General features: G+C 40.2%; 1 protein-coding gene across 2 annotated transcripts in view; it reads right to left on the bottom strand.

Moving 5' to 3' along the window:
- Window positions 1-4,338: 4,338 nt before the first annotated feature.
- The window catches only part of UBE2E3 (ubiquitin conjugating enzyme E2 E3), a 56,735-nt gene continuing 34,740 nt past the window's right edge, over window positions 4,339-26,333 (bottom strand). The window contains exons 4-6 of one of the 2 annotated variants that reach the window (XM_082055583.1): window positions 7,993-8,125; window positions 6,075-6,222; window positions 4,339-4,976 (exon numbers count right to left, since the gene is read on the bottom strand). In XM_082055583.1, the coding sequence (XP_081911709.1) occupies window positions 4,879-4,976; window positions 6,075-6,222; window positions 7,993-8,125 (379 nt within the window). In that variant the 3' untranslated portion in view covers window positions 4,339-4,878. Of the gene's footprint in view, window positions 4,977-6,074; window positions 6,223-7,990; window positions 8,126-26,333 lie in introns of those variants that run through there. The other variant, XM_082055585.1, reaches the window with a different exon arrangement.

Here is a 26,333-nt window from a genome sequence, read left to right on the forward strand (position 1 = left end):
AACAATTGTTCATTATTTCTCACAGTATAAAACTAAGAGATATAAAATGAAGTGTTCACACAGTAGGTTACATGAAATAATCACATAACAATGTATTTTTTCACACAGTCCATAATTAGACTGTAGCATTAACTGCCAAAGGATGTTGTTGAGGGTAACAATTTAGGATGGTTCAAAGAGATGTTTATGTTGGACAACACAGTCAAAAAATGCTTCCCAATTCTTGGAAACACTACCTAAACAGATTGGGCTGCCCACACCTCACCTGCAGAAGAGCAGTACCAACAAGAGTGAAAGAGAGACAACTACATGCTTGTTATCGATGCACGTGGTCCCACCACTTCTTACATCCCTACAGATGCAGAGCCTGTGCTCAGATGTAGTCACCATCAGGGGATGAGATATGTATCTTTTTCATAGTATGCCTCGTGCTCTATCTATTCCTGGGAGGTTTGCTTTTGTTTTTGAAGGTTTTTTTTTTTAAAGGATCCTCCAAATTGTTGCTAGTATGTTGGATGCTTTCTGTTCTACCCAGCAGCAGAGACAGTCATAACTGTACTCTAGAGAGACACACACGCAGAGAGGTAGGGGAAAACAAGCTGAGGCAGGTTTCCCTCTTTAAGGATAAAGAAGCAAAAGCCCCTATGTGCTCCAAATGTTCCAGCAATTATCTTCCAAGTGCATCATCTGCTCTTCCACGTAAGCTACAGTTGAATGTGTCTAATTATCATCGACATCAGCAAGGTCAGGCAGTGGTACAAGCAGCTGCGCTGTTGTTTCACTTCTCTTTATAAAACATGTTCTCTTTATTACATGATATCTCCTGTTGTCTTGGGATCCTCTCCAGCCACTTTCAGCCAGGTGGTTAGTGAGGGAAGGGAGTGGTGGTTCAGCCCTGGAAGTTACCACGTGATTTGAACACAAGCAGTTCCACCATGCAGAGTTGAAGGGATGCTGTACACAAAGCAGCGTCAAGTTCTCAAATGTATCTCTTTCCCTAGCTATGGCACAGGCTGCAGAAGTACAATGCTGGTTTATGGCTGAATCAAATCTCATTTTAGTCACACTACTGTCACTGTCCTTCAAAGCTGTTTTAGTTCAGGATGCCTGCACCGGCCTTCCTTCTTTCACATAAATATCCAGTGCTGAGTTTTGCTGAAGAAAATGCAGGAAAGATGAAATTCAATCTTCAACCTGGAGACAGGAGTCCTTCCTTTGCCACCTGTGTCCACGCAGATGAAACCCCAGGGCAGAAGACCATGAGATCAATGCAGAAGCTGCTGTGGTCTCCAGCTCCCTCTGCTGCAGTGCCATGGTGACCTGGGCATGGCCACAGGGAAGCTGCGGTGGCAGGGGGGCAGTGGGGGCTGCCCTGTGGCTCAAATGCATCCAGCTGACTTAAAGCCCTTCAGCCCCAATCCCTGCAGCTCCCCCACCATGGTGCAACCAAGTGGAGATGCTGCTACGAGATGACAAACCTGGTTCACGTACAGGAATGTGAAGAAAGGGAGCAGCTTAGTCCCACTTTCTGCAATACCCATGACCACAAATAAGCCAGCACAGAGCAGGAACTGGTAAGCAGCAAAGTGTGGCAGAGTCTCCTATTCCCCCCAAGAGGCAGGGAGGGAGCAGAGCACAAACCAGACCTGTTTCAGTTCCTGCTTTCCTTACAAGGCTGTGTGAACCTGGCCCGTGGCTCAGGCTACCCTGCAGTCTTGCTTTCTAGCCCCATGTGACTCCTTCCCTTCCCACTTCTAGGCTTCAAACAATCGCCAGACAACATAAATCAATAAGTGAGACTGTTTTCACATAAGGCATCCCACACATCTCTAAGACATCACAGAACATCAAGCTACTCACCAAGAACATGTTAATACATAAATAACAAGGCTGATATATATTTGCCTTTCCATTGTATTTATTTATATTTAATATGTTTATTTTCACCCATCGCTTCTCATTTGATATCACAAAGTATTTGCTCTGAAGGTAGCCACCACCTCAGCTGAAAAGCAGAGATGTGACTGCGTTTGGCCATTTGGTTTGGCCCTCTCTGTTCCTCAGCAGTGTCACAGCCAAAAGCTGGGACAGTCGGTTCCCCCACAAGATCATGGAGCCTGGTCTAGGCACCTTCCCAGCCACTGGCACGTGTTCCTCACTCAATCCTAAAGACAACAGCCAAATAAAAGCCCATCAAAACTAGAGAGGAAGGGGGATGTGTAATACCTGTAGCTGGTCTTTTCACAAAAAATGTCATTTCAATTCACTTTTTCTGAACCCAGCAATTGGTGATAAGAAGATGGAACTGAAAAACTGTAAAACCAGAGCAATGCTGTGCTTTGGTAGTGTCCGGTATTCACCCCAGCACAACCAGGAAGGAAATAATTTGAAAACACCAGATGCTCTTTGCAACTGGTATTTTGGACGTATTTCCAGCAGGGATTTCTCCCCTCCCCATGAAAACAGACACACATTCTCATTTAACAACTAATTGATTTATTTAACAATACAAATTTCTTTCTACTGCATGGTTTAGCAGAGAGAACTTGAGAAACAAAATTAGCTTCTTTTCTTTTTTTAAAGTTTAAATGTTTACACAAAAACAACCTTTACTTCAGTAAATATAAAATTTACACACAAAAAAACTACATTAAAAAAGAACAGAATCATGACAAACCAACAAAAAAAAAAAAAAAAAAAAGGATGGGAATTCAGTGTAAAGGATCCAATTGCAAGGAAGGCAAGATGGGGCAACACTAACAAGGCATCCCACTTGTACACCTAGGTATCTGAAGTTGTAGGTACAATACAAAACCAAAATACATTAAAATTAGGATTAAAACCTGTATTTTTATACCATAATATTTTATGATATAAATATCTGTAAATTCTGTAGGCAACACAGTTAACATGTGAAATACATAGTTAGCTCTTCACTAGGAAGTCACTGGAGTGGTGCACGGGCACCGTGTCTCCCACGAGTGCGCTAATGGTCAGCAGCAAGCGGACCCGAGACACCCAGCCCGGATGCGATAGCCCCTGGATTCTTTGCCAATCTGTGCTATTTCTCATACGTCCAGAGACACCATGAGAAACTCTGGTCATCTGCAGCAGTGATTTCCAGCACTTCATCTCCTGGCATGATTCTGTTACCTGACTTAGGCATATTCACCTGCCAGATCCCCCGTTTCTCATTCCCTTTTGCACTTTATAACCTGAACTCTAAAGCTATCTTGTAGCTACCAAGAGACACTGGCTTCTGGTTGAGATATTTGGGATACACAGTTCTTCAAGCCACCTTCAGGAATCTGTAGAAATCTTTAAAGTAGAGTGGACAATTTACGGTCAAAGGTTATGTGATACAAAAAACAGGGACTTATATAGTGATGGCTAACTTCAGATCTAAATCTTTAACATATTTTCTATTGCTTTAATATTTAAACTTAACATTCAGTTTTCATATATTAAATGAGCAGAGCATCTTATTGATGGAAGTGCTACATTATCTCCAAAAACACCATCTAGTAAGGGAGACTGTAAAGTTTAAAATTAAGCATAATTCTAAAAATCATTTAAAGGGATCAAGTCTCTTTTTTATAATCAATATTGTGACTGGCAACTTATAAAAGCTTAAATTATAAAACTATTAGTGACTCTGCTTCTTAAACTGTATGTACTATAAAGCTGTATATCTTTGTTACTTACAGATGTTACAAAATTTCCAAGCCAGAAAGTGAAGGGGGGAAAATGTATTCTAAAAGTTTTACAGATTTCATTTTCACTAACAAAACTGTTTTTACATCATAAAAATCTGATTAAGTTTATTCTACTATTTTTTTTTTTTCTGGACAGATGTCATAGTGTTCAACCATGCTTTGGAAGACCATTTTCAATGGGTAACTGTAGTTCTCTAGGTCAGCAAGTCTGACTTGCTTTGCTCGGAAACAAAAGCACCAGGCTATCTCTAACTTAGCCCTTGTCCTGCAAAAAAAATACACAGCAGGACTCAGGCAGCCTGTTATGAGAGCAGGACTGGCCCTGAAGCAACCAGCTACACTAACTTCTGGAGCAAGCATACGCAATGCTCTCATTCCACCTTGAGAAAGAGTCAAACAGTATTAAATTCAAGGAAATTGTAGAAAAGACATTTGTTCTATAAAAAACAAACCAGGGAAAACTTAATCCACAGGTGTGCATTAAACATTTAATAGCAAGCTTTTGTTTATGTATATTAATTTAAAGATTATCCACAGGGATCTGTGATACGTTGGCCCTGCCTTGTTACTATAATTAAATTTATTCAAATATTAATTTAAAATAGGAAAACAAAGAAACTACTCCTTGGGGAACATGTTTATTGTGTTTGAGATGATACACTGGGTGCTCTCTGAGCTACAAAGGGAAAAAGGAAATCCTTTCATTACAAACTGACAAAGGTAAAAGTTAAAACAGTTTTCACAACAGCATGTACCACATATTGGAAATAGATCTGGGTTTAATACAAATGACATAATTCCTAGTAATCTACAGCTACCTTTAATAACTTCATACAGATAATGAATTAGGCTAAAATGCACTATAATATTTGGTTGACTTCAGGAACAGTATCCTTAGTACATCACAAAATACATTTTGATATCCCAAAGAAGCAAGACTTGCAAGTAGGCATTTTAAACATAACTAATCTACAGCTACAAATTTCTACTCTTGATAGCATTTACCTTTTTGGGGGGCAGTATCCCAGTCTTCAAAAGGATAAAAGCAGAGTAGAATCAGTATAACATATACACAGAAGTCCGTATTGTAAAGGCTATAAAGATTTGTTGCACACTGCAAAGTTGCCTTCTGCACCTTCACACTGCACAAGTAGTTTGTCATTTATGTTGCATATCTCTTGGTCCACTGTCTGGCTATCCTGTCATGTTCTGCTCTGTTGGTCAGGTACTGAGTGGCTATGCTTCCCACCAGAGGGTCAGCTGCAAAAGGCAGGGGAAGGCACATTAGAAAGCATTCCACAATAAAAAACAAACACCAACAAGCAAAACAAACACAAACCATATCCACACATAGTTTAAAATACAGAATCTATTCCAAAATATAGCCTTTGTTAGGCCAGAAAATGCTATGAGATACACCAAGGCTCTTATTACCCAAGACATTTCCAAGAGAAAGCACACAAGGCATGGTGAATAGAAAAAGAAAACAGAAAAATCTGTTCTGGTTATCTGAATCTCTCGATCCTGTCCAGCCGGGTGCGCTGCTTTCCCCCTTCATAAGGGCCCTGGGTGCAGGGGACGCTCAGCGAGCACAGCCTGGGGTGCTCCTGTCACAGCGCTGGACGGACTAGTGGACACTGGGGTATCAGGACTCTAGGACACACACCTGGGGGATCCAATTGGCTTCAAGAGTTATCAAATTTTTGTATCAAAGAGGCTAATCCATTTCTGCCTGTTCATTACCAGTCTTCTGTCAATGAACTGTCACCTTAGCACTACTGCTCAGTTCCTGCTCTGACCGCAGGCAATTAGCACTCATTGCCTAGTGACACTGGTCACACAGTTGCTTCTGAGAGACTGCGCTGCTTCCAGTGGAGCTCCTCCCCCCAACAGCAGCAAGGAACTCTCTTTGAAAAAGGGAAAAATCTGTGTGAAAATCATCCCTCTCACATTCACAAGATTAAACATTTCAATTGCTGTCCTATGAGAAGAGACTTCCTGTGGCCCTTTCCAACCTGCAGGATTAATGAGTTTATAACTCAAGAGAACTTTGTTGCTTTCCTGGGACCGACCACTCACTGAAGCTCCTGCAATACAGACCTTCAATGACATCAGCTTATTTTCTCCAGCATACCTTGGGAAAAAAAGGGCTTAACACTCTTCACTTTCTGCTGTGCCACAGGAGTGAAAAGTGCCATTAAATGTGGGACAACATTGAAGCAGGAGTGTTTCATCCCCAGTTTTAAAATTATTTTTTTTTACTTTAATCTGCATACATTCAAATACACAAATTACATTGCATGGCAACTAAGCCAAATGACTAAGAGTGGACACTCAGCAAATTATCAGCTCCTTTACCTGGGTTGCAGTCTGTCAGAAGAGAACAAATAGACAGCAGAACCTTTGAAATAGTCAAAGCAGGGCTCCAGTTGTCTTTCAGGATATCCAGACAGATGACTCCCTGACTGTTGATGTTGCAGTGATAAATTCTGGTACGGAAAGTAACCTGGAATCACAGTGTGAGAGAGAGTCAGGCAGCGCTGCCCAGGGGTGCTGCCCCTCGTCTCGCAGCAGCAGTGCCCGGGGCACTCCTGGTTCTGCAGAGCTGCCCCTCATTTTCTGAAACACCATCATTTAACAGAAGGGTGTGTATTTAATGTAGTCATGGCTATCTTTAAGAAACCTACCATGGAGATCTTTGGTGCATAAACTGCTTTTACAGAGGCCCTCTCTCTGGTACCCACAAAAATTAGGGCCTGCTTTGTAGTACTGTATGCTGTTTAAAGAACATATTGCATGTCACGAATGATCCAATCACAAATGTAACTTTACTGTGGATTCTGAAGGTGAAGAAGTAGACAGAAATTGGCTGCATGTGCAGTATTAATTGACATTTTCCTTTCCTTCAAAATCCTAAATATAAACCATAAAAATTAATATTTAAAATTGGAATATCGTATTATTCTTGTTCAAACTGGCAATGAAATCTTTGCCTTACCCTTCATTAGGCAGAACACAGTACACAGCAAAAACTATGCTATCACACTAATTAATACCATGCTTGTTTTTAAATTATTTCAGACTAATATTGGTAGAGCATGGAAACATTATTCTGCACAAATAATAAATTAGAAATATTTAAGTGTTTTAATTATATAAAGCACAAGAAGAAGAGGAAATTTCTCCCTTTCATACTAATGCAGAGGGGAAAAATCTATGATGGTTTTTTGAAACTACTGAAAACTCGAAAATGATCATGCTCTAGAAAAAAAATCTACAAGGTTTTAATGAGGAATTTGTCTAAAGCTCTAGATCACTTCATATAACAGTCTTGACTCAGAGAATATTAAATTTTGTGGGTTTCAGAGAAGTATGAAATACATAGAGAGTATATTATTCTTTATATCCTTCTATATTCCTTATATCCTTCAGGGAATGAAAAAAGGTATTTGATGGATAATAACAACATTATAGCTCCAAGAGCCATAAGTTGTAGAAATGTTGTGTGGTAGAATGTATGGAGTCTTTGCAAACGTCAGCAGTGTCCTTACTGGTGACTTGGTCAAGAGCTTTAATTTGACACTAAGGGAAGGAAGAAGCGAACAACCTTAAACTTCCTTGATATCCATCAGTAAATTATGATTTCTTAAGCATTCATACTATTTCTGAGCAAAGAAAGGAAATTTTAGTTTAACTTTAGTTTTATTTAATAAAAAGAGCTTTTTCTTAAAAATAGTATCAAATAAGGTTGTTGGTCTTGCCAGTAGCAAATAGATTGATGTTTTAAAATAATGGAACTTATCACAGTAATCTACCCAATTTGTTACACAATACAACACTCTAGTCATCTGTATATGTATAAGCTTACTTTAGCTTTCCGTTACTTTGGTAAAAATTACATAAAGAGATATAATATAGAATCTGGTTCATAACAGAACAAAGCTTATTATACATATATTTCAGTAGCCTGAAAGAGAAGGAAGAAACATAAGATGATCTTTGTGCTGTTTTCTATTAAAACTAAAATTTATTGCATCTTTACTTTTGATCAGATTTATCATCTCATTTATCACTTGTTAAAGCTTGGAAATCAGTACTGACTGTAGTAAACAGGACATAAATTAGATGCAGGATTTTTCTGAAATTGCAAGCCAAGATTTTGGACCTTGTAGTTTTCAAGAGATCATAAACAAATTCGATATTCAGAAAGCACTGAGCACTCATTCGCTGCAAGTTGCATTCTTACGTGTGAAAAAATGATAAACCTTACCCTTACCTTTGGTGGCTTGAATGGATAGTCAGATGAAAATGTGATATCCAGGAAAAAAACGCCTCCTTCATATACAGAACCTGGAGGTCCTAGTATAGTTGATCTCCATTCATAAATGTTATCTCCTTTAGGACCGGCACTGTGTAAAAAAAGGAGAGAGAAAGAAAGAGTCAGGTGTACCTTCGAGAGGCATTTGATGGATTTCCTTCTACATTATTTTCATTTAATACAAACCACTTGCCCATCTCTGAAATCTGGTTAATTTCCAACTGTTTTCAGTGGGCTCAATGTTTTAAAGAGGCACAAAAACTGGGCACACCACTGTCCCTTTGGAGACTGAGCATCAAAACAGACTGCCCGTGAACTACTGGACTGTCACTGTCAAACTTAACCCAGACCTGCTTTCTCAAGTATGTGGTTGCTCTGAGCATCTACATCATGCCCTTCCAGTGACATCATATCCATACACAAAAGGAGTTGTAAATCTTGACCACATTCATCTTCTCCAGGCATTAGACGGATCATACTTTCATATAAAATTTTACTTACGTGTATATTGATACACATTTATTGCCGCTTGTTTCACAGGCTAGAGCGAAACGTTACAGCCTTGGGCAGGAAGAGAAAACTGGGGATGGGAGAGACAGAATCAAGTAACCTGGAGCTGAGCTTCTTACAGCACTGTCAATTCAAATAACTGTTTTCTTCAGGATATATCTGTGCTATGCCTCCAGGCAATCAGCATTCAGACTTCTAGCCAAAACCAGTTTATTTTAAGAAGTCCAATACTGAACACATTTCTCATTAGGGGAAAGGTTATTGTGTAATTAATTATTAAAGCTTTGAAAGAAGGGATCATGAACAAGCATTTTCTCGACTTCTGAAACATCATACTTAATGCTATGTTACACAGTAACCATCTAACCTCACCAAAAAAAAAAAAAAAAATCAAAGCACAATCTTATTTCTGTGAGTCTCAGAGCAGAAACTAACCTAACCTTCTGCAAGAGGTCCTAAATCTGAATGGCTCAGATGCAGACTGACTGCTATGGAAAACAACACCACTGAGCTCACGCAGGCATGGTGTACTTATCACCTCTATGCAGACAAGTCAATAACATAGCTCTGTAAAAGACCTTTTCAATTCTCCCCACCTCAGCAGCCTCCCAGGCACCACCTACACCTGGCAGACACACGGTGAAGTGTCCTCATCCTTCTCCCTCTGTGGTCCCCAGGAACAGGCACTGAGGACTGTTCTATGGGATTGCACATGAAGCAAGCGACAGGGGACGGCACTGAGCTGTAGTCATGGAGTTTGTGGTTTCTGGCATTGCTCAACACTCCGAGGAGTCTCCCTACAAGTTCTCCAAGTGTTAAAGCTCTTCTCATGTCATGTCACCTCATGTATTTGCCATATATACATCTGTAGTCTGCAACATGGCATGTTGGACGTTCATCCTTGTTATGCAGTCAAGCATGTGGAGAAACTCATCAGAGAAGAGGAAGACGAACAGTCTGCACTACACATCTGCAATTCCTACACCAAAAATTTAGTTATTTTTACATTAAGATCATATTTGAGAAACAACCAAAAGCTGATTTTAATTATGAATTCCTTTTCAATTCATAATTTCCCAACATGTTTTTTATTTTGTGGCCACTTCATGTACCAAATGTTTAAACTGTGGCAGGCCTTTCATTAACAGGACAAAATAATCATGGATTTTGGCTGACATCCTATTTAATTAAAAACAAAAAATCATTTGATGGAGCTGTAGCTATTTCCCACTTCCAAAATGAAAGCAGGTTACAATGATATGCTGGCCTCCAGAGCACAGCTAACAAAGAAAAATTAGAAGTGCTGCCAAAATAAAGTTTAGGTCTAAAATCACAAACTTAACCTTTCTATTTGCAATGCATACACGAAAGTGGAAGAAAAACAGTAGATAAATTTTAGGAAAAAAAGGAAAATCCAGAGGCAAGCAGGTCCATTTCTGATGATGTAATGAACTGTTCATACCCTCAGTCACTCCAGAAGATAATTCCATTCATGCTCTCTAAAAAGCAATTAGTGTAAGAACTGAAAATATTGGGGCAATAATGACAATATTTAAAACCCACACAGGCCACTGAAATGTTTTAATTAATTCTTGACATTCATCAAGCTTACAGCTAATTAGTATTGTGCTTGGAAACCAAATTTCTATGGAGCAATTCAATTTCAGCATTAGATGTCCTAATGACTGTTTTATAGTTTAATGCAGAGGTTAGTGCTCTTGCCTTATGTGTCAGGTAGCTTTCTTTCATATACCTCTAACAGCTGGATGCAATTCAATCAGATTAATGAAAGAGCTGAATTAAATTAGTGACATATTTCAGCCCAGTGAATCAGTCACAGTTAAGTGTGGCACCAGTCCAGTGCCAAACTATCAGGTAATCTCTCCCCAGGTCAGAGCAAGGGCATCTCCCAGCCAGCAGCCACAAGCTACATGCAATAACTCTCTGCCTAGTACTGTCTATTGTCCTCTTCTACACTACCCCTAGCAATACATAAAAAGATGGGGCTACAACATGAGAAGGGGAACCCCTAGCCTTGTGAAAGGAGAATTTGCTGTGTTCGAAAACCCGCCTACGGCTGAGAAAAGATTGCTGGAATGTCAAAAGTAACACAAAGCTGTATCAATAATTGCACTCAGATAAAGGAGAAAATTGTTAAATCGAACAATTTCATTACACTTGATTAAGGCTTGTGAAATTTCTATTTAACAGCTGAAGTGGTGTCTTACTTCCAGTGGTGTAAAAGATATCCCTGCTTCATTAGCAACACGAAAATCCCCACAATTGCTGCATTATTGGTGTGAGGAGACACAAGATTAAAGAGCAGAGACAAAACATCACACTTGGCTTTCTACCACCTGTGTATTTCCAGTGGGGATCACCCTCAGCCAGCCATACCCTGCTTTATCTTTTGTATAAATACCAAGGTAATAATTTTTGGAAGTAAACAAGTCCACGCTGAGGCTCAGCGAAACAAACCAGATCTATTCAGGACAATCTCGGTCTCTGCAGTGATTTCTCCAAGGACAGGACAGTGAGGTTACACTTGCTTGGACGACTGCAGAGAAGAGCAGAAAGCGCAGCTGTGCCTCAGGCAACACCTCAGTTGTGCACCCAGCTGCAAGCAAGTGCCGGGGCTGCTGCCATCACTGCCTTCGCCTCCATCACCGCAGAGCATCGCTTGGCGCTGCTGAAAGCCACGGGGAGGGAACTGCACAGAGGACAGCAACAAACCTGCGCTGAAAACTGGGAATGAGGAAGCTTCACTCTGTTTGAAACTTTCTATTTCAGTGATATACCCAGAAGAAATATTCTTCTCCTTCTGTTGGGTGCTGAAGAGGCTGTACTTCTAGGGTGCTTCTAGGTTGTACTCGAGCTCTTTATTCCCAGAAGTTCTCCTGCTATTCAAAAGACTGACTCTCCTATTGCAAGCACAGGCTTCAAGCATCCTGCTCTAAACCTTGAGAGTTGTGGTGAGTGACAGCCTAAGAATCTCTCTTGCTGCCTGCCAAACTGGACAGAAAACCCCAGGCAGAGCATGACAACGGAGAGTTTCCATGGTTTTCTTCCCTCTCCTTTTTTCATCACTGAAAGTCTCAGCTCCTTCTGAGTCCCCGACAAGGAATACAAGTGGACACAAAATCCTCCTCTGTTCTGTCCTTTAAAATATAAAATCTTGATAGAGCAATAGATTTGATGACAGCTTCAGTGGTTTTGGCTACACAGCATACATGTGCAGTTCATCGCCACCAGACTGCTGCCCTCCTAAATTAGCTTACAGAACATCACAAGTTCAGCAAAGGCATCAGAAGCATATTCTCAATAAAAGAACCACTTAATTATTTTTTTAAATATGGACTAAAAAAATCTCAGACAAAATAACAAAGCAAATTAATTGAAATAACAGCATTTGCAATATAACAATTATTTGCAATATTAAGTGTTTTTTACTTCATACATAAAAGCTGGATTGATTTTTTTATAAATAAACTAGGTAAAGTGACAGAATAAAGTTAACTGGCTACATCTGCTTCCTAAGCAAATATTCATTATGCCACTTCACTGAGGGATATATACGTGATTCAGATAAGACAAAGGATTTACAACCACACTATCCCAGCTAGTCTGCTGAACAGATTTATTTTACAAGTGTGACTTCAGATGGTGAATTTAAGACATTAGGTTAAACTTTAGGAGCCCATGGGGTCACACCAGGTCCTTTAAACCTAGCTCTGCTGAACTCTGGCTCTCAGGTTTCATGAAGATGAAGAACAGCTTTTCCAGCAGAATGTTATGGGCATTCACACGGATGCGGTGGAATTCACACCAGCAAAAAGTCTGACAGGCTCCTTACACATGGTTACGGAAATCAGAATTCAGCATTTGTTACTATTCACTCAATCAAAATGCATTAAAGCTGCCCATATGGAACTAGCTGCAGGATGAGAAACTAGGACAAGAAATTTCCTATCTACATGATGCTAGTAGCATGCTGCTTTATGCACTAGCTAAATGTGCTTCTCCTGTTGGCAGCACTTCTCTGAAACGTGGGGCTCTAAATTTGGTGACAGAATGCAACTTCATAGTAGTGATATTGTGATAATTAAGAAGCAAAAGGGTGAAGGAAAATGTAATTTAGCTAGATTTGATGTTAACTCTGTGTTATGCTTTATTACAAGAAACAGTTTGGGTCTGTAATAGGATACAACTGAGAGGTAAAAAAATAATCTGTTTTTTAGGAAGCTTCCAACAGTGGAGTCTGTCAGAGTCTAAGACTGTCTCATGAGAAATGTCATTGGTACCACAAAACTAAAGGTACTGGTCTATGTCCCAATATGCCCATGGGGGGTGCCTACACAGCACAGCTTTACGTGGTGGAATATTTTCCTACATTCTCCTTTCAAAGGCCCACCCTTAGGTCTGACACCCAGGCAGCTACCACAAGGGCAGCAGCTAAAAAACCAAATGGGGTACCTGGAGTGGGAAAGAGCCCCCTCCACCCTCCTCAAGCTTTTATCTCAAGTAAAATTTCCAAAGCTCTTCACAGACTGTCACAATGGTACAATGGTAATTTTACAGCGATGTAAGTGAAGACAATGCTTTAAGGAAAGAGTAAGATATCTCTTGTTTTTTCTTAATTCCACTAAAGGTACTAAGGAAAGGAAGAATTACTGCCCTTTAGTATGTTTCACAACCTTGTGCTTGAAAAATCCACTGCATAAAGCTACATAGGAAGTTTTGCAAATTCCACAACACAGCTTCAGAAATTGAGTTTTACAAATACTGCTGCAAGAAAGGCCCTCAGCATGTTACCAGCACGAAAGGCTTTGTTTTGCACAGCAAGGTCTCAGCTAAAGCTGTTGGATGATGATCTGGTTCAGCACCGTGGCTCATAGGGCTGTCACAGATCCTCCCAGCACACCCAGCTCAGGCGAATACACAGATCCCACCTATAGCGAGACTGCCTGCCTCAGCATCTGAGCTGGATGAACTCAGGTCGAGCAGAAGGAGAAAGTCGCAGGCTCAGGTAACTTCAAGTTATTGCAGAGGTGGGGACTCATATCTCCCACGTGGGGAATCTAGTGTGGATTCTGATGTCTGCACCTCAGACTTTGCAGACAATCAGGGTAGAGATCAGCGCCTTTCTGAAGCACAAGGGGCACTTAAATACTCCCTGATACCAAGGTTCTCCATCTCCCTCTGGTTACACTGACTTTTCACTGACTGCATGGGGAACTTGGCTCCTAACTCAAGCCTCTATGCTCAGTACTTTGGAAAATCCTCCTCACCATCCAGGCAGTGAGAAAGGCTTGTCTAGCTCTGTATTCACAAGCTACCTTGCAGAACACAGGCTTTTTGTCTAGGCATAAACACTGTCATGCTGCTGGTAATTAACAACACCAAACCAAACAAACACAAACAAACTAACCAAAAACCAAAAAACCTTGCAAGGCACCAAAGGATCTCTGTCTGGTAAAAGGTGGCTGAGATTTAGTTCAGTGTTACTTTGTGAAGTCTGGAGAGAGCACAAATCACATACCAGTAGTTGTATTTTAATGTTAAACGTGGGAATGGAAAGATCCTCGGGTTATTCTCCTGCTTGGATATTTTCAGCATTTTGAAGAAAGTTTATCCATTACCTTTTTTTTAATCCCCTTTTCCCAGTTGTGGAGGTGCTCTTGCATTTTTGGTTACAGAGCACAAGGAAATGAAAATTAAAAGACATACATTTGTGGCTTTCAGTTCAATGACCTTTAAAAAAACAAGAAGCATGGACAGAAATTTCCATTTTCTTTATTTTTCAATGTCTCATTTACAGGGCTTTCTGCAGCACTTATTCTCTGTACGGGTGCCTAAGCACCCTGATTGCAGAATCTGGGTAGTCTGTCATCTAGATACAGAAAGCATACTGGTTGCACTCGCAAAAGCCTCAAGTATAGCTGTAATTTTTGGATTATAGCATTCTTCTAGGATTGGACACATGTGGGTTGTCTACAGCAATATATGAAAACGCTTTTTGATAAGGTACTCACTATTATTAAGGTGCCCAGGTTATGTGCAATTTCTTACAAAGAAAAGTTTCAGTCTATTGTGTTCTTTATATAGCTACAACTGTTATTATTTTACCTGCCACTGAACAATCTGCTACATCTGTCTGCTGAAAAAGGTTATTTACTGCTTCTAGCAGATCCACAGAGGCTGTGTGTAACTGAGGATACACGGATACAGTCTAGTTCACTGTACAAACCTTTGCTGTTGTCACTTCTTTATAGTGTATCATGGCCTTAAGACTGAAATCTAGAAATTACTGCTGGAAAAAAAAAACCCAACAGCCTATTTTTAAGTCACGGATCCCCTGCTAATTCAGCTGGTTGTGAAGCAGTGTGCCTGAGACCATAGGTCCACACAACAGTAAATCCAACTTGAGAGCTCCTCCTCCCACATCAAAAGCAGCACGGGTACTCAAAGCAAAGTGCTGATCCAGCGCAAACTGACTTGGCCAAACCCTACACATTCCAAAAACGTCAATGGATTAGCTTTGTAACACCAGGCTTTATGCTTAATCAGGTGCCATTTGTCCTCCTGCAGCGAGCACCAAAAGGGCATAAACTTCAGATTGCATAGTCCAGCTTAGTAACATAATCATGTGGCCGTATTTGGTTCATGTCAAATTGTACCATTAGGGGAATCAAACTGAGTGCAGATCTGTAATTAATCACCCTAAAGAGAAAGATGCCAGATTGTAGTGTTTTAGGCGATTAAAACCTTCAGCGCTAAACTTGCCATTAGTAGAAGAATATACACTATTGTTACTAAAGGAAGCTGAGTAATAAATTATATGATAATTCCATCAAAGCTGTAGTATGTAGATAACCCAAGTAATGTACTTTGGAAAGCTGATAGTTTTTCCACTGCCAAAAGCCCCATTAGATTAGTTCATTGCTACAATAGCTTAACTTTATTTTCCTCTTTGTATTCCTGCTGTTTCCTGGGACCTTTCTTGCTGCTCTTAGAAGTCTGCTCAGGTTCTCTCCATCTTCCAGAACAACCACAGCCAGTTAGGGAGGCAGAATTCTTGTAATTTTTCTTTTGAAAAATAACTAACCTCAGAACATAGTTTGCTAACTTACAACAGAAATACTAAATTTAAACCAGGTAACAAAACATCTCAGATTGTTTCTGTCTATGCTCTTGAGGGAGGAGTTGTAAATATACACTACACAGGAAATAGATAAAAAGTTTACCAAACATGAATTGGTTTTGAAAACACGAGAAGCCACAGGACTCACAGGCATTAAGAAAGTTTGTGCTCAATGTCTGGTTTATTTTAAATATCCTGAAATCTGCATAGAAGTCCCTCTCACATGCCTACACTACAGAAACTATCCATACTCCCTATTAAGGCACAGAACAGGACAGTCAGTAAAGGGAAGCATTTCTTGCCACTTTGCCCTGTGTTCATATTAACAAACCTGTAATTTAGGATACACGACCAGCTCCCTGCCATCAGTGTTGAAACAGTAGTAGTATAGTAGCAAAACATGTGCTATTTTCTTGGTGTTGGTATAAAACTCAATTTATACTAAAGCCAAATCACTTCTTCAAATAAATTTGTCAACCAGATATACAGTTCACATCTTCCTTCCACTCAAAATTACTGATGAATTTCTGTTTAGTAAACGTGGCAAATTTTTCTTTTCTTCCATGAGAAAGGATCCTCAACTCCCTAACATAAACAAAACTCATTTGGGATATATGCATATTTTCTTTTTCAATATGTTTTAGCCTCCATACTGATGCTAGCAATCTATACTGAAAGAATTACACAGTACCTGAGAAATGGTGCAGCTTTAGTTTAACGTGTCTGCCCACACATACATACAAATGGAGGCACTCAGACACCAGATTGTTGGCCCAGCATCATGCAGAACACGTGTGCTGTGGAGTAGGACTGCAGTGTAAATCTCCCAAACCCCAGGCCATCACCTTACTGAGATCACACTATTAGTTGTTCACTCAATAGTTCTGTGGCACCCATGTGTTTTAGACATCAGTTACCTCCATCATTCACTGCAAAATCTTCGTGTCAAAAAGATAAGTGACACTGAGAAATCCAGTTTAGAGTTCCCTACCAATATTTTCAATGACACTTTCAACATCAACAAAGAAAATCTATTATTCCCAACATCCTTTATGCACACACTTTGGATGCAGGAAGAAAGAACAATTAAAACAATTAATTTCACTAAAGGATCTAATTAATCTAAAAATACAACTGGCTTTAAAACTGTAGTAAACTTATAAAGATTAATGCCTAGGAACAATAGCTGGGCAATTTTCAACAGACTAAGCCTGCAAGTCAACTAGAGCTGTTCAAATGAAGTCCCCAGCAGTCAATCTACCCAAAGTACCTAAACATTAGGCAATTTAAAATACTGACCAAAGTATTAAAAAAAAGTTCCGCTGCTCTGTGGATTCTGTTTTGTTTTTTAAGGAACCCATCTTCAACCAAAAACTGAAAGGAACTCCACCTATGAACAAAGTGCTTTTCAAGACAGAAAGCACATTTGTGAATTAGAGAATCAGAACAGTCTGACAATTCAAGCCCAACGGCAGACTCCGTGATTAAACTTGTGAATGATGGTAATGTTGTGGAAAAGCTTTTTTTCTAATATTGTAAAAGGAGAAAGTGCAGCTTAGTGAACACGCTTTATTCAAGGACTTCATGAAGGACCACGAGAGAGAGAATTGCTGGGAAGTCACCTTCACTGGAACGCGGGTGTGCCCACCTGTCAAGAAGATGAACACCTAAGGTGCCTCGTGCTACCACAGTGGAACCTCCTCCTCCAGGACGTCCAGGATTGGGCTTCTCCACCACTTCACAGCAATATAGCTAAAAGTTGCCTTTCCTCCAACTGTAAAAAATCAGCTTTCAACTTCAGCAACAGAGTTACAGCTTGCCCACACCAAGAGGGGAAAAAGACAAAAACAGTTGGCCTGCCTCCATTAAAGCACTTTCATACTCCCGATAAGAAGAACCTACTTAGGGATTTAATGATATGATACATGCATATTAGTTTCATACTTTTAATTGTTTCATACTAACTTCTTGAATGTTTCCCTGGAGCAAGTACTGAACACTTTCCCTGAAAAGAAGTCTATGTTGTCATTTTCTAAGTCAGTTCTCAGTTCAGTATTCCTCACCTTCCAGCATGGGCTTTCTTCCAAATAGAATTCTATTATTACTTTTAAATACTTCCTTCTCTTGCCTCCATCCATTTCCACATCACACTGTACAGCCTAACAAAACAGAAAATGCTGCACCACAGCTCCCTGTGTTGGATGCCTAACCCGAAGCCATAAAAGTCTGATGGAAATCTTTCTAACTAGTACTTCTCAAAAATAAAATTGACCTTTCTCAGTTCATACACAAAGGCCTTCCACACCTCTGCATGATTTCTCAAGTCCGGCTCCTTTCTGAACATGGCTGAAGTCTCTACATGGCTTTTGTCACCAGCTGCTTCGTCTGAATTGAAAAAAGTCAGCTGTTTTGAAGGGGTCTGAATCTGGTTAGTCAAAAACCAAAACCCTGTTCAACCTAACAGTACAATGTTCAGAAGTCCTGTCTTTAGTTGTGTTCCCCCACTGGTTAACACCATTTCTTACACTAAGGATTGTTTAAATACGATTTTCATTTTTTCACAAGAATTATGGTCTGAAATGATCACGGGAGCTCTGGCTACAGGCTTTAAACTCTGCTTCAAGCAAAATAATGACAAGCTTCACATTCAGTGGAGGGCATGAGTTTATAACTGTTCTCAATTTTTATATATTTAATCTATTATTTTATATTAGATTTTTTACCTTTGTACTTTTAACAACAAAACAATTCCGCAAATCAGCTTTTGCCAATCTGAGCATATAAAGCAAACCTCTGGGGCATAACACATTCCAGTAGACCTGAGTGCAAGGTGATGGGTGCTGTCCCACAACCAGTTAACCCAGCAAAACCAGTTGTAGAGTGACCCAACTGAGGAGCAGCAGCTGTCCTGTACTGAGCACAAGGCAGACTTGATTCAGGTGCTAAACCATTAGCCCAACAATGTACATTTCACTAGTTGAATATAACAGTTTGGAGAGTTTCAAAACAAAAGCAGCTGAGGATAGGAGTCTGTTTTGTATAATGCAGAACTGGAGACAGCTGAAGCAACACTTGGTACAGAGTAGATGCAAGTGTAACTTGTGTATTAAAAGCATTAAAAACCCCCATGAATACCGGCTTTCGTTCAAAAAGCACAGCAATTCAAAGGAATGGAGAAAGCATCATGCATGCAAATAAACAGAAATCAATGTCTGATATGAGATCATTTTACTCCACAAAAGCGTACTACGCTGAAGAAAAATGTGAAAATAATAACCATTCCAGGGGGAAAAAAAGTCAATAAACATCTAAGGAAACAAGTCTCACTCAGTAAAATCTGTTTATTGAAAAAACAGCTCCAGACCAACTATTGCTCCCTCTAACAATGTTAATCTAACAAGTAACTTCCAAACGAACGTTCTGCATGGAGACAGCTGCAGCATGTGGAGCAGAAGCTGCCTGGGTGAGCCAGGGAGAGGGGCTTCACACCCTCCTCTAAGGCAGCTGCCACCACTAAGGATGAGCTGAGAAAACAGTGACCTGCATAGAGCTTTGCTGTAGACCTTGGACCACTGGTACCGGTAGACTAAGATACACTGCAGCTTCACCTTTTTACACCTCTGTCTGCTCAGAACTGTAATTGGAAAGGATAAATTCCCCCCTGCCAGCGGCAACTCAGGCTACTGAAGGCAGCTGTTGGAAGTGGCAGTTCCTGCCTGCAGTAGGACACAGCAACTCAGGCCTTGGGCAAAGCAGAAGCACATGGACAGCACTGGCCTCCTCCTGGGCGCTAAGTCCTGCTTCCCCATAGATCAGGTTGCAGCACCAGTTGCACAACATTCAGGAATTAGATACTGCTACAACATGGACACAGAACGGCTGTAACCTCGAGAAGCCTCAGACTGTGTATGGTTTTTATTCGAGACTATATGCATGATTTACCAGTGCAAAGAATAAACTTAATTACTACGGCTGCAAAATTCATTGGGTTATATACAAATTAAGTACAGTCTCTTCCAACATGTCTTAATACTATATACTGATACATAACTCTACTTCCTTCATATTCTCAGTCATAATTTAGTGAATTCCATTAACATTAACCACACATTTGCAATCTAGGAAAAACAATGTTATTTCTGATAACTAATCTAAATGAAGCTCTTTCTTTGCTGTAAATGCCTCATTTTAAAGTACAGCACTGCTAGAATAATTGAGACAGGCTCCCTGCTCATTTACTTAACAGATTCAGAGCTGAAAGAATAAGCAATTTTACTAGCAGTTAGCCTGCTGGGATTGATTACTGATGTTTAGATTATTAAATACTTGTAATGACGACAACAAAAAAGTAGTGGTAAATGTGTCATTTTTATCTTAAACATTTTTACTGAAAGTGTCTAAGACAAGATGAATATTCTATTTTAGAAACAGAATAATAAGTATGACAGGGCAGTTATCTTGCAAAAAGTGACTGTATAGGTAAGGGACAGAACAGGGTACAGAAGCCAAGTCTCCTAAATCTCTGAGAAATAACTAAAGCACCAGGTCCCAGCAATGCCCATTCAGTGCTTGAAGGCTCATACGCCTGAACATCAGGAACCACACAAACACACCTTATCTTATAATCAGGGTGTGGAAAAGGGCTCCCAAGAGACAACTTACACAACAAATCCAAACGGAAACTTTTTTCTTGTTGAAATCTTCCTTAATGTGTTTTAAAAAATAGTGCTGGAAAATAACAGTAGTCACAGTAGTAATAGTAATAATAATGATAATAATAATGAAAGGATGAAGCTCTGTGGCCTGGCTCTGGGTCCCCTGCACCCAAGCACGCTGTTGTCACTCCCTGGGGAAGGTTCCTGATGAGGCACCTTGCTCCAACACCTGTCCCTGGCATCCCGGGCATTTTGGGCTGGGCGGAGGGAGGTGACTCCAGCCAGTCACACTCCAGCGACCCACAGCTGCTGTGCAGTCCCTGGGGAACACAGCAGCTGGTGTGGGGTGCACTGGCAGACTGGCCCAGGTGGGGAAACTCATAAACAGCTCTTTGGTAGCTTGTTCCCCCTCCCCGACTGCACCGAGCAAGTGCCAGCAGAGGAGACAATCCTGCCATGGGAAAGATGCTGGGCAGATTTTTGTAGGAGGTAGTTTTCCAAAGAGGTACCTAGAGACTCTTCAATAGCCCACTGATAATTTGCGAACACAAAGATCTTGCTGTTCCAGGTTACGCTTCAACTCCCCCCCTGCTCCCCCTCCAGTGCAAGCAGCAGCAGCAGCAGCTTTCCCAGGGCAGGACTCCATAGGAGCTGGAAGCTAATTACCAGATGTCTTGTAAATCTTTCCAATGTGCACAACTACATCCAGTTTGTAATGCTTAACATCAGCTCTTTTGGAACCTTTTCATCCTTATTTTTGTGTAACAAATTTTCAACAAGCCAGGAGTTCTTTGTTCCCTCCTAATAAAACAACCTAAAATGTTAACAGTTCAGCATGAAACTAATGAACTAAATGCACTTTTCTGGAGATCTGAGCAGAAGTACACAGGCATTTCCAGATTTATGTGAAAATTTATTAATTCTGGAAAAAGTGTTTTGGGCTGCTTCTTTAAAATAACTTTAGAACTAAGAAAAATAATATAAACGATGGTTGTAAATTATTTATATGTTTTGCCAAACAGATGGCCACTCAAATGCTGTGCTTATTGAGGATGACTTAAATGAAAATCTTAAAGGAGGCTGAAAAGAGATGAGGATCAACTCAGATGTTTCCTTGGATGCAACTGCTCTGTCCACAACATTTGATTTTGAATAACTGCCAGTGGCAATGCAGAGTTATTCTGCAGAGCGTTGGGCATCCAAGTCTACAATTTACAAGCATGGAAATGATGTTGAATTGCCTCCTCTTGGTGGATATAGTGAAAAAGATGAAGAGTGAAGAGTTAGTCAGTTTAATATTTCTGCTCCTGCAGTACTGCTGACACAGGAGACTGTCAGTTCTCCCTGACCTGTTTCAGTGGGATCCATACCAAGAAACCATATGGATTTAGTATAAGACAGGAATACAGACCTGCACTCACATGAATACTCCAGCTGAGGGAGCTGGGAGAGGTTGGAACCACCCCAGAAGAAGGCTGGTAACATCTCCGTAGGTGCAGCTAACTGCAAAGTGAATACCTGACCATGACATGACATGACTGTGCTGTGGAAGCAAAGATGACTCTAAACTACCTGGGAAACATGTCTTATGCCCAGGGCCAAGAGGAATGGGTGACATATAGCCTTTTGCTAGCTGTATAGCGGGAATGTCCTGTTTAACATCAAAGTTGCTTTATTTAAACTTCTTTGGCCAAAAGAAACAAAACAAGAACATTTACCTCAGGCAAAACACTCCAGCTGCTGGATGCCACCTGCTCTGGGAAGACTGTCATGACTAAACTGGAAGCAGTACCTTCACTTCTATTCTGTACAAATTCTACCCTGTCGATGCTGCAGATTACGTGGTGTAAAAATAAATAACCTTTGCCAGCACTCAGTATTAAATGTATTTAGATGCATGCATATTGGATGATAAGCCTAAAATACACTGTACTTCTTGGTAGTTGAAGACCATCTGCTAAAAGTAGCACCTTTCCCCCCTGCAAAATACTAATTTAAGTACCTAAAATATTGTTCTCAGCAGATTATATTCACAAAAGCATTCAGGAAACATCAAGTTTACAGGAACTGCCACTACAGAAGGAGCAGCTATGCCTCAAACCAAGTGTCACTTAAATTGCAATCTTCATTTGAGCTGCTGTTGCAAGCAAACACTGGTATTAACTACAAAACCTACAAAAAACTAAAAAAAAAAAAAAAAGTGGCAAACATATAAGTAGTGGCTGTGTTCACATGTGCACAGCTATCCAGGAGGACCATGGTTACATGAAGTTCCCATTTTGGCAGGCTCAGAATGGCGTGATCCCTCCATCCCTAGTACAGCCACAGCTCCCAAGCAGCAAAACTCCGTGAGACCTTTCTACCGTGTTACAAACCTCATGCCTTCAGAAGAAAGGAAGAAAGAGGCCTCATTCATTCAAAAAGAATTTGGGACAACAGGGTAGAAGAGTTGGCCCCATTTACAGAAGGGCAAGTGCAGAACCTGAAAGGCAGAGCTGCTCCTGAACTGCATGAGTGGGATGAACCCGAAGCCCATGTGGATATGCCATATGGGAGCCAAAGTCAAGTGCTAAGGCAGCAACAGTGGTGTTTTTTTTTTTTTTTCCAATCAGACTAAAAGCAATAAACTGTTCAAAATATATTCTAGGAATGGAAGTACTGCAAAATCTGGTACTATTCTCCTACTGTAAGTCGATGGTGAAGTGATGACACCAGTTTTTCTATCAGACTTTTTCCACATGCTTTTCTTGGTCCAAGAACAGTCACTCTTGTCAGCTCTAAGGAGCCCACCATAAGTTTAAAGATAAAAAAAAGATTGACAGTGTTCTCCTCCAGGGCACTAGGCTCCCCATGCTATCCTGAATGCCTTAAACACTTATGAGTGCTTCTTTTATTTAAATGTTAAGAAATTTCAGTCATTATTACAGCAATTTTATGAGTGTGGCTTTGTGAAAAGATAAATCTCCTAACATGCTCTCAGTCAATCTACAGCACTTCTATGCACCTCTCGAACACTTCAGAGCAGGCACATCCCTTTAAAGATCTGCCCTGGAGAGACCTACAGCACCTGGCACGACCTCATTAACCACAGGCTCATCTGAGCCCCGGGAGAAGCAACAGTCCACATTAATACGAGGCACTAAACCATCAAAGATATAAAGACAGTGTTTAGCAATATGAAGTGGGGCATATCATGATGATACGCTTGATGATGCTTCCTCGCTTTCTTCTTTCCATTTTTAAAGCTTTATATATATTCTGCAGATTGGCATTTCTGTGATTCTCAGATCAAGTTAGTGGCTATGCCAAGTTTTCCTACAAGCAAGAATTACATTAGTCACTTACACATCAACTGCCTACACGCTCATAAACTAATCCACTCAGCTCAATCATGCTGCAGTTACAAATCCCAACCAGACCTGAAGTCCGATGGGGAGAACTTTGTGGAGCACAGAAAAGGGTGAACGCGCTGGGCTGTGGGGAGCAAGTGCCACCAGGACACACCTCGGACACCCAAGCACCCTCCCCTCTCTGGTTTGGAGCAGAGAAGAGCCATCTCTCAAATACTGGGGCACTGAAAATCTCTAATGGTCTGAAGGTCAAGCTCCACCTCAAATCCATTTAAAAGTCAGGAGGCAATTTTGTTGGCACTCCCAACAAAGTGCTGCCTAACAAACAGGCAGTGGCTGGATTTTAGTTTCTGAGCAGCCTCCAGGCACAGCTGCAAGCAGTACAGTCACGGCACAAGGTGGAGCAGGTACGGATAAGGGCCACGTTCAAAACAACACAGTACACTCAATATGCCAAGCACAAGTAAACTACTCGTAGTTGTCTATTTCGCACCAGGGAGCATCCAACAGAAAAATAAATCCCAATTTTCAAACGCCGACTTTCCTTCACCTTTATCTACTCCCTGTTTGATTAATTTTGACAAGTTAGGTCCACAAAACTAATGTACTGCTTCTGCATACTGTATGTTTCCAAACTCCTCATAGTTCACAATTTCAAGCTCTTCTACACCTTCCCACTCCATTCACAACCTCCCTTCAGGAATGCAAGGGAAGTCTGTGTCTTCCGCTAAAATCTCAGACAGCAGAGACCAACCGCGGTTCCCCCAGAATGCGCCTGCATTTGCTTCACCTCTCTCCCTCCATCCGGCTCAGCCAAATGCCTACAAACCACTCTCAAAACCATCTTCTTTCTCTTCCCTTGAATATGTCCCTAGTACCACTTCAAACTGCTACTCTTCTTACAATGAAAACAATCTCCATCTCATGAAGGCAGAATTCCTTTTCCTTGACAATCTCACACACTCAAAGAAGAAATATTAATTATAAATGACATAGTTATCTGCCTCATATCTATTGAAAATATTCATTAGATGGACAGACAGCAATATCTAAGTATCTTTCACCATGACTGATTTCAACACAGATTGAATTATTCACCTTAGACTCATATTCAAACTGGAGAAGTTTTGTTTATAAAACTTTTCTTCCAAGCACCCCTGAGATAAGCACATAACAACCAGAAATTACTGAAAACTAGAGTATTTTTCTTCCTGGATTTCTAGTCAACTGAATGCAATGATCCTCTTTGTTCATGATAAAAGAATTCTTAATTGGTTTATGTCTGTTACATAATAAGGTAGAAATATTCTATCATGTTTTTACTATAAACTAAGCCTAAAGAGGATGATGAGCTGCCTCTAGCTGTTTGAGTGTTAATCTCTAACAATTTTATTGATGCAAATCTGCTATAGTTACCTGAAATACTTTGATCTGTTAACAGTGCCTATATTTCTACAGTCAACATTTATTTCTCCTTAAAAGTCTTTCTTTTTAATCTGGAAGTATTTCAATAGTGAAAAATGGAAATAGAAAAGGAAAATGACAAGTAAATATTAGAGATTGATTAAATATTCATAAACTAAATGCTGAATTCAAAGACCTTAATTCTAAACTCTCCTCTAAGTTCCTGAAGTTCCCTTTAACACCTGACTATAAACTCTATCTGACATAATTTTTCACAACTTTAGAGCCACTACCTCTAGAGATAAATACTTTCTATCTGTAACCTATAAAGCAAATTGGTTGTACCCAGCTTCCTGCCACACGAAAATACCAAAATACTGGAGAACACTCATGGCTCATAGGCTGGGCCAGGTTCACCACTAACATATCCCCTGAAACAGCCATATAGAAGACTGCCCCACCGCTACAGGGAATTACATGTTATATCATTATTAACATTGACAGGAAAGAAAAAATCTTGGAGAATAGTGGGTTTTTTTCCCTAGAAAAGACATCAAATCAATGCCAGTGTTAAAACAGACGAATTATGTAAATATAAAAGAAAGAAAACATTACTGTACAAGTTTGTATGAAAACAGACAAAAAAAGCACCATCAATTTGCAAAACAACAGTAATTTAAAGGGACTGCACAGTATAGAATGGTTGTATGTACAGTTTTGGAGATACTGCAAGAAGTCTGCTTAGCATAAAAAATGCATATGTATAAACATTCAGATTTGCAATTCTTTTACACTTGGGCATTTGCAATGTTATCCAAGCAGCAGCAGCAGCAGCTGCTTTCCTTCTGTCCTTAGCACTCTGAATCCCCTTTTTTTTGTAAGGAAGCCGAAAAATGGTGAGGCATAAAAAACCCTCTGACTTCTTCAGAGTAAACTTCTTCAGCCAAACACTCTGGGAGTTTGCCTGCTTGCTCTCAGTCCCCTGACAATTACACTTCATACACCAGTCAAGCACAAGACTGTTTCCCTGCCTCCTCCTTTCTTCCAGCTACATGACACTGCTGTTACTTTTCTGCAACTTGTCAATAATTGTCACTACTCAAATATCCACAAAAAAGACAGGGGATTGAATAATTTATTCTGCAGACCTTCAAGAGTGAGAACAACTTTCACCTGTAAAGAAATCACCTTATCTTCCCTCTACCTCAATAAATTAAAAAGTCCTTTTTTTTAAAATTA

This window comes from Streptopelia decaocto, assembly GCF_964273445.1.
Source record: "Streptopelia decaocto genome assembly, chromosome: 6".
Lineage (NCBI taxonomy): Eukaryota > Metazoa > Chordata > Aves > Columbiformes > Columbidae > Streptopelia > Streptopelia decaocto.